At 36.5% G+C, this 9721-nt stretch overlaps 1 protein-coding gene across 2 annotated transcripts; it reads left to right on the top strand.

Moving 5' to 3' along the window:
* Positions 1-336: 336 nt before the first annotated feature.
* LOC128019565 (chemerin-like receptor 2) lies at positions 337-7898 on the top strand. Of its 2 annotated transcripts, none has more exons than XM_052605628.1 (3): positions 337-544; positions 1478-1619; positions 5084-7898. In XM_052605628.1, exon 3 carries the CDS (start codon positions 5085-5087, stop codon positions 6156-6158), a length of 1074 nt encoding a protein of 357 aa, XP_052461588.1. In that variant the 5' UTR covers positions 337-544; positions 1478-1619; position 5084; the 3' UTR covers positions 6159-7898. The 2 variants fall into 2 exon arrangements, with proteins under 2 accessions (XP_052461588.1, XP_052461587.1); XM_052605627.1 differs by having other exon boundaries at positions 338-544; positions 1517-1619.
* The last annotated feature ends 1823 nt before the right edge of the window (positions 7899-9721 follow it).

Below are 9721 nucleotides of genomic sequence, written 5' to 3'. Positions count from 1 at the left end.
GAAGATTTAGGTAGATTTAGGCTATCATGTTTTATTGTAGGCTTAGCCTATTTATTGTGGTACATTTTGTTGAACTTGTTATAGAATTTATACTAGATAATCTGTTAAAGGAATATATTTGTGATCTGTAGCATGTTGTATCTATTGTTCCTAAATGCTAATGCAGTTTTTTTTCCAAAACAAATGTAGATTAATGAGAAAAAAAGGCATTGGACTGGTGATGAATAAAATGCTAGCCTACATAATTACATAATAAGCAAGTGCTGTACATTGGCCAACTGAGAGAGAGAGAGAGAGAGAGAGAGAGAGAGAGAGAGAGAGGACGAGTGTACAGTCACTTCTTTGTAATATCAGCTCTGTTTAGAGCTCGACTCCTCAGTTATCAGCTCTCGGGACAGACAGCGTGAAGTCTCCACCGCACTGCTGTTATTTCTACACGACCATTCACACGATTTACAACTTACAACAAACGGGGGAAACATTTGCCTAAACTTTTGGGGTTTGCGACCTCCTCTAGCGAACTACATCCTCGACGACAAACAAGGTCTGGTGATGTTTGTATTACAGTAGGCTATAATTTTGTTTTATTTCACTCGTTTATGATAAAACGGTATTCTAATTATGAACTATAACTTTTACTATAACTAAAACAATGTTTAGCACAGACGCACTAAATGCATTATTCATTAATTACACGATGAAACCTGTTCATTAATTAGCCTATAAGATTAAAGTACTTTTTTTAATTGCCCTTTAAGTTTGGCAAAACCCCGTTTTCTTTTAAGGAAACATTTCTGAGTTTAATGTTGCTATGGAGTTAATAGTTCTTGAAGGTCTAGATTCTTAGACGTTGGTTTATGGATTTTTCATTAGGCCTATAATGGTTTTGAACTACAATGAATGAAAAAGTTGATTATATAGGCTATTAGACTATAAAAGTTTGTTTTGGTTCCAACTGAAACCAGTTTTATGTTTCAGGGCAGGCTATGAAAACAGCTCTGCCCTTATTATTACAGTTTTGATTCATCCTGCAGTGGCGTGGCATAATTACATTATAATATCAGCTGTTGCTCATTGCACCATTTTCATGCTGTGACAGCTCAGTTGTGACATGAGGTGCCTTATGTTGAGCTCGTAGTACTGTAACAGCAGGCACATTTGTTTCATGAGGGAGAGAGAGAGATAGAGAAGATGATCTCATATCTCTCATTAGGATCATAAAGTCTTCTGGAAGCATTTTTGGAAAGATCCTGCAATGAAACATTCCTCTTGAGTGAGGTTTGTGAGTTAGTGACAGAGCTGAATCATAAAAACTTTCTATGTTATTCTGGTAAAACTGATCACAGACATCATAAAAAAAGATGTCTTTTTTTAGGGGAAAAAAAGAAAATGATTTTATTAAGGTCAAAAATGTGTGTGTGTGTGTGTGTGTGTGTAAGTTCCAAACTCAAACCACATCTTTTCTTTTCACTCATAGCCTCTCTCTCCCTCTCGGTCTCTCATTCTACTCTTGCAGCAAGAACAGGGAAACACCCATCAGGGACATCACAAATCTTTTTGTGAAATCGACAAAGGAATTCTTGCAGAGGAGTTGAAGTCCCTGAGCAGGACACTGTTGGGTAATTCTATAAAACTCTGAAATGTCTTTCAAAGTGCATGTGGCGCAGAGTAAGTTGTAAAATCTGGGATCAATTTCAGCCTATATATATATATATATATATATATATATATATATATATATATATATATATATATATATATATATATAATAAGCTTAAAGTGAGAACTAACATAGACAGACACCTGATAATTGTCTCTCTACTTTATGTCTATACATACATATATATATATATATATATATACAAACCTTGCAAAAATTTAGCAGCACACTTTTTTTTTTTTTTTTTTTTACAGTGATTTTGCAAAAAAAGAGTCAATCAAATTTACTGGGAATTCCCAGTAATTTAACATTTCTATTTAAAGCAAATAATAATTATGTTTAGACTTTTATTTGTCCATTTTTTGTAAATTAACTAGCCTTTTCTGAGTGAGAATTGTTTCCAAGCTTTTTAGTAAATCCTACTCCACATTTTTTTCAGTGTATGTGCCAACTTTGTCTTTTATATTTCCCTTTAAAATCTAAAAATCCCTTAGAAGGAATAAGAATAGATACACATAAGAGAGTTATTGTCATACAGTAAAATTAATGAGCTAAAAAAGATATTTAACTTAAGATTATCTTACTTTTGATTTTCAAATACAGTTTGAAATATTGTTGAAATGTGTTTTTTTTTTAAATGTTAAAATAGCATTTAATTCTGAAAAGACCCCAAAAAGAGTAAACATGTGGTGCTATCAAAACATTACAACAATTGCAACAAGCTAAAATGGCACGATTGCTACAGCAAATGCACTTATATATTATACTAATATCTCATGTTCACTTTTGTTAACACTATCATTAACCTTCTCTCGCCACTCACTTTTACTTTTCCAAAATTTTACAATATATACAGCAACCAACATAATACATTTGCAGGATTCAAATTCATTTGTTTTGAAAATTCTTTTCTGGATATTTCACTTTGAAAGTGACGCAAACACTTACACTTCCACAGAAAAAAAAACAATCAAACATATAGTTGACATTTGAGACTTAATACTATAGAAAAGCACTAAAAGTTTTTCAGTTAGAGTGTTTTCAGCTTGTTTATTTTCATATAAAAATACGGCATGCAGTTGCATCAAACAATAGTATAAACATCATTCAATGTAAATTCTGATAATCGTATATAATAATTGCAATTGCAATTTCAAGGGAATAATCGACAATTATGATTTTTTGTCTTTATTGTGGAGTCCTAAAAACATCACCTTTAAGTAGGATGACCATATTTTAGTTTTCCCAGGGTGGGACCGAGCGGCAACCTCGTGCTCTCTCTCATGAAGCCAATAAGGAAGTGACTAAAACTGCAATTCGCCGACTGGCCGCTTGAGGCTGGCTGCAGAAGAGAGTCAGTCCCATAGACTCCCCATGTTAAAATGCCCAACTTTACAGCAGAAAAAAACATGTTTACAGCCTGGTTCAAAAAATGATTTTGGTCTATATAGCTAATTTTGCCCTTCATGACAACTGTGAGGGGGGTGAATTTTTTTATAACTCATCCGTTTAAATTATATTTAGCCTTAAAGTTCTGCATAATTAAGGGTGTGGCCACTTGAGTGACAGGTGGATTGCCGCTGCTGACAATGCCGTCGCGCTAGGTGGGCGTGGCTTCAGCAATCAGCTCCCGCCTTTTTGCCCATTTTCTATTATCCGGGAGAGTCGCGCGGTGACGCGCTGCCAAGATGGCGACGGCCCGCTCTGCACACTTTAGGCTTCAAAACCAAGGGGCAAGGAACTCGACCGGAAGTTGAAGTCGGGTGGGGGCTGCCATCTTTTAGCAGAACTTCACTTGCGTTAGCATTCCCATTGACTCCCATTCATTTTGGCGTCACTTTGACAGCGAATAACTTTACATCTGAGGCGTTTAAAGACTCTGTCCATTATTTATTTCTAAAGATACACGAAAATGTATAAAGGGCTCCATTACCTTCTATGTTACATTATGGCCCCGTATAAACAGTTTTTGTAAAAAAATAGGCTAACGATTGCGTCATAACCACTCGGCTCTCTGTCGCATTACCGTACAGACAGGTGGAGAAGCTCGCAGGCAATTAACTTAATATGGCGTACTGGCGTTACATTTTAAAATACTATACAAAATAATTAATCAGAATACTTACTCCTGCTCACTCACGACAAAGAACTCCCCGCTCAAGCTCGCCGTCTCTGCAAGATTAACGATGGCAGTTTGCACGCACAGCTACTTAGAAGATTTACATCTGTCAGACAGGTTGCTGACGTCGTCAAGCTTCGTTTGAGTCTGCGCGTCAGAAACGGAAGTGCTAAAAAACGCTAAAACTGGGCTTCATTTGTCTCAGTTGAGTTCCAGGGGGCAAGGAACTCGACCGGAAGTTGAAGTCGGGTGGGGGCTGTCATCTTTTAGCAGAACTTCACTTGCGTTAGCATTCCCATTGACTCCCATTCATTTTGGCGTCACTTTGACAGCGAATAACTTTACATCTGAGGTTTTTAAAGACTCTGTTTGTCCATTATTTATTTCTAAAGATACACTAAAATGTATAAAGGGCTCCATTACCTTCTATGTTACATTATGGCCCCGTATAAACAGTTTTTGTAAAAATAGGCTAACGATTGCGTCATAACCACTCGGCTCTCTGTCGCATTACCGTACAGACAGGTGGAGAAGCTCGCAGGCAATTAACTTAATATGGCGTACTGGCGTTACATTTTAAAATACTATACAAAATAATTAATCAGAATACTTACTCCTGCTCACTCACGACAAAGAACTCCCCGCTCAAGCTCGCCGTCTCTGCAAGATTAACGATGGCAGTTTGCACGCACAGCCACTTAGAAGATTTACATCTGCCAGACAGGTTGCTGACGTCGTCAAGCTTCGTTTGAGTCTGCGCGTCAGAAACGGAAGTGCTAAAAAAACGCTAAAACTGGGCTTCATTTGTCTCAATTGGATTCCAATTGGGTCGCTGTGTCCATTTCTTTTACTGTCTATGTTCAAAACCGCTATTGAGGAGTCTATGGGTGACGTCACGGACACTACGTCCATATTTTTTTACAGTCTATGGGTGGGACTGAGGTTTGATTGATTGATGGTTAAAGTAAGCGAAAAGCGCCCAAAGTAACGCAATCCACAATAGAATAGAATGGCAACGGTTTAAAAGTATCGCAACTACATGGAAAAAACGTCAGGACTTCCCTGCATCCAACACGAGCTGCAAAATCCGAATCCCAGACATTTTGGGTTATTTAGAAATCCCGGCCGGACGCAGATTTTTAGGTCCAAAAAAAAGAAAAAATGTCCAGGAAAAAGAGTATTTACTGTATGGTCATCCTACATTTAAGCAAAAAGTCTCAATTTGTTTTCCATTTGATCTCTTTAAAACACATATTAAAGAGCTCTTAAATGTGTTTTTTTTTTCTTTTCTATTTTGTCTATAGAATGATGGCCCAAGAAGACGGGGACTATGTAAACGACACTTATGAATACATGGAATATGGATATGTAGAAGAGACCAAGGCTGGAGGCTACACTCAGAGAGAAACTCTTCACATCATTTCAGCGATTATCTACAGCCTGGCGTTTACTCTGGGTGTAATTGGGAATGGCATGGTCATCTGGGTGACCGCCTTCAAAAGCAAACGGACTGTGAACAGCATTTGGCTGCAGAATCTGGCCATCGCTGACTTTGTGTTTGTTCTTTTCCTGCCGTTCTCCATCGACTACGTGCTGCGAGACTTTCACTGGATCTTCGGGAAGATGATGTGCAAGCTGAACTCGTTCGTGTGCACCATGAACATGTACGCCAGCGTGCTGTTTCTGACCGTCCTGAGCTTGGATCGCTACATCTCACTGGTCCACCTGAACTGGTCGGAAAGGTACCGAAACGTTCGGAGGGCCTGGTGGGTGTGTGCACTCATTTGGTTCACGTCCTTCTGTCTAAGCTCTCCGGCGTTGATATTCCGTGACGTAATCGAGCATAACGAGAAGGTTGTGTGTTTTAATAACTTTCATGATGAGGACAACAAGCACATGTTAGTGGTGAGGCACATTGCGATGGTTTCGCTGCGCACCATCGTGGGATTTCTGCTTCCGTTTGCAACCATCACCATCAGCGGCGTTCTGCTGGCTATTAAGATGCGGCAGTCCGACTCGGTACGTGTGAACAGCTTCTCCAGAACCGTCTCTGCTGTGATCCTTGCTTTCTTCTTATGTTGGGTGCCTTTTCACACGTTCAGCCTGATGGAGCTGAGCATGCATCACACCACCTACCTGCACTCCGTGCTCATCGTGGGCTTCCCACTCGCCACCAGCCTGGCCTTCTTCAACAGCTGCGTCAACCCGATCCTGTACGTACTGCTAACCAAGAAGGTGCGTAAACTGGTGAGAAAATCGTTTTTGAACTTCACCAAGAACTCGCTGAGGGAGCTCAGTCAGTCTGTGTCTGCGACGGAGTTAGACTCAGCACTGCCCAGCTTCTCTCCTGAAGAAACCACGGCCAACTCCTGCGTCTGATGAGCTCAGCGATCACCTCAAACGCACATGAACTCAACAAACTTTGAGCTTTAAAAAACAAAACATCTAGAGCTCCAACTGCACTAAAAATATACTGGGAAATACTGGCTTTTATCCCTTATATAGTACATTACAGTAGATATGTATTTAATGGATCATCTATTTGTATGTATGTTGTTCAATAAAAAAAAAAAAATCTAAAAATCATATATAGCATCACCTGTAACTATATGAAAGGAAATAATGTACTTTTTTCCTACTAAGTATTTCTGACGAGTATTAGAAATGAATGATATTTCGGCTCTGTTGAACGGTCTTTGTTTAAAAAAATGATTTCACAGAATCAGTAAACTTGCTAATGCTAATGTACACTGCTTAATCTGTTAATTATTAAATAAAAGCAAAAAATAAAATACAATGAGGAACGTATAATGTAAGTGAATGGAATTGATCCTTAAACTTTGAAATACGCAGTGTTTTAGTATAGCCTTAACACATAATATGCATATTAACAGGTTTTTAGCATTAAATATTAATTATTACACTTTTCTATGTAAAGTTAAATGCAGTTTTACAACTTTGTTGGCATGACAATGAAAATTTAAACTATATGGCCTGGTTCCCCAGACAGGGGTTAGATTAAGCCAGGTTTAATTCAAACATTTAAGTATCATTTATAAATGTGCCTTTGAAAATAACAAAGCAATGGCACTGACATATTTTAAAATCTACTTTGGGACCAGGCTTAAGCCTTGAGTATGAAACTGGGGGTGTAACAATATAAAAAAAATAATTTTAGCATTAAGGTCAACATAAGTGCTTTTCAATATTTTAAGCCTCATTCTTTTTTTAGTTGTGACGCATTAAAGCCTTGATTTTTATGGAAATGAGGGTTAAGTTGAAATATATTTTGTCAACATTATCACGCAAATTAAAATCTATATATTTCTTATAAGTAAAAACAGAAATTTGGAAAGTACAGATAACTTTCAGTGTTACAAATAACTTTACTTCTCTTTATTTAAAAGTCAAAAAGTAGCTGAAAAAAGCACACAAAAAAGCCCAGGGCTGGTAAAAATGTGGCCTAATGTTTAAAGACAGCACACTTACTAAATAGATTAAGTGTTTTGCTCAAGAACAAAGTAATAAATGGCTACACCTAGAGGAACATAAAAAAACATTTTCATTTAAAAAAAAAAAAGAAAGAGTTGACTGTTGACAGATATACAGCTCTTTTGTTTACACTAAAAACTACAAACTAAAGCATATCTGAAAAAGAAATACGCGTTAAAATAATAACCAGTTTTCCACACTAATCACTTTGTGAAGTTACACCACAGTTAACTAAAATTTCAGAAGCTATTTTTATTAAACTTCTTTGGGACTGATGACCATACTGAGAATTTAAACTTCTGCTTGTTTTTCGTGGATTTGTTTTTTGTTTTCTTTGACGAAATGTCTGTTTCATATGAGTCAACAGAATTGTCGAAATACTGGCTATTTCCAAACAGGATTCTTGAACAATTCCTGTTTTTAGTCCCATCCCCAAACGAGTAGGAGAAAGGAGAAAGTATTTTACCATACTAAATAAATGCATAAATAAAATAAATAAATGAAATAAAAATACAGTTCAGTGAATATCCACACTGTAGTTTATTGTGGGGTTCCCCTTTGCTTGTTGCCTAGGGTGTTACACAATCATTCGAGATTAGTCAAATTAAAAAAAAAGAGGAAGAAAAAGAGCCAAACAGCCAAAGCACAAGCCAAGGAATGAAGCTAGAAATAGGGCAGAAACAACAACGGGTTTACCATTAACACACACACAAAAAAAAACTATCAAGAATGACAAAATACACTACATACAATACGTACATTCACAAAGAGCCACTAGACACTGTCCAATACATAACATTAAACAGCATTCAACAAGCGGACCATGTTTTGCACTCTTCAGAAGAGACACATTTGTATTCATACCACATATGCTGAGAAGATTTACATCTGTTTAGAGTTTGCACGTCCTCGCCCATGTGTGCAGTTCAATGAAATGAGTTTATTTCAGTCTTTAAGATGAAGTTAATAATTTCTCACACAATATAAACTTTACCAAGTGTTTTCAGACAGGTTTCTCAAACGTTGCCCTCGAGTAAAAAATATTGGTATGATCATAACAGGGTTGAGTGATTGAGATTGAAGTAAGATGGAAATGCATGAATGCACATGTGGTCCAAATATTGCTATTTCTGGATAAGAAATGTTGACGTTTCTATTGGAGATAATTATGCAGTAACAGGGTTTGACTGTAAAAACATGGATGTAGTGTCCGAGAAGTCATCCATAGGTTTCTGAAGAGCGTTTCTGAAGCCAAAATTGTTGTGGTTTATTTATGGATGCTGTTATGAAAATTAAATAATGAGATATAATTTCACCCTCCCTTTTATGTAAATTGCTTAATTTTCCCCAGATGGACCACATTTGTGTGGTATTCTATTGATTTATATATATACAGTAAAATAAGTATATTTTTCAAGAGTAACTTCAGTACTACAAGTCGTGAGACACACATGGACCACAAATGGCACCGTTTCCGGGTGATTGATGGAAAACTGCCTAATTATTTGCACATAGCTTCATAATTAGTTTTGTAAAATGAAAGAGCTAAAGATAATAATACAATCATATATAGTAACGGTCCCTTTGTTTGAACTAAAAGTCTTTTTATATTGTGATTTCAGCATCATGTTGCATTTTTTATGCGCTGTGGGTGGTGACCCCCGTGACCCTCGGCTATATGAATGTTATATCAACATGAGGGCATTTCAATGGTATCTCTGCTATAGGATTACCTGCATGCTGTGTAAAGAGGATTGTGATAAAGCATGATTACTTTACAAAGAAAACATAGTGTCAGTAAACCATGGTGATGACCTGGGTATTTTGAATGGTTAAAGCATTCATCTGATGCTATTACTAATACATGCAAGCTAGCATAACATTTTCTGAATGGGTGTACCATGATTCAGTATAGGGAAGAGGTAAAATAGTTGGAAATTTACTCTTGTGGAAATAAAGTATTGTGAGGAATACTTAAAAAACAATAGTAAATGCAGGCAGTTGAACTTGAGATTGTTTTGAGCCACTTCAGTAGGACTTTAGTACATTTCAAAAGAACTTCTATCGTCAGTATGGTTAAATATGGTTAAAGCATATTGCTGGATGTACTGACGTGCATTTATGGTAAGCTACTATTTACTGTACTTTAATTTATTTATACATAACTGTAATTTGTATTGAAACGTGTGTCATCTATTTAAATACCATTGTTATTACACATTTGTAAATTTAAAGTTGGACATTTCAAGTTTTTATTTAAAACATAACACATTATAGTTAAATCACAATTAATTGCTTTAGTTAATACATGAAAATATGTGTACATGAACGCGCAATAAAAGATTGTACAATTTTTACTTTCGAAGTAAAATTTGGCATTACAAAATACTTTTTAGTACTTAAGTGTATGTGTGTCTAGAAAGTAAACTTTAAGAACATATATTATCTGC

Source organism: Carassius gibelio, chromosome A9, assembly GCF_023724105.1.
Source record: "Carassius gibelio isolate Cgi1373 ecotype wild population from Czech Republic chromosome A9, carGib1.2-hapl.c, whole genome shotgun sequence".
In the NCBI taxonomy this organism is placed as follows: domain Eukaryota; kingdom Metazoa; phylum Chordata; class Actinopteri; order Cypriniformes; family Cyprinidae; genus Carassius; species Carassius gibelio.
Note: the sequence above shows the minus strand (reverse complement) of the source record. Positions and strands in the feature narration are given on the sequence as shown.

Excerpts from the sequence above, each read along its gene's own strand:
- LOC128019565 (XM_052605628.1), top strand. The coding sequence starts at position 5,085 with ATGATGGCCCAAGAAGACGGGGACTATGTAAACGACACTTATGAATAC.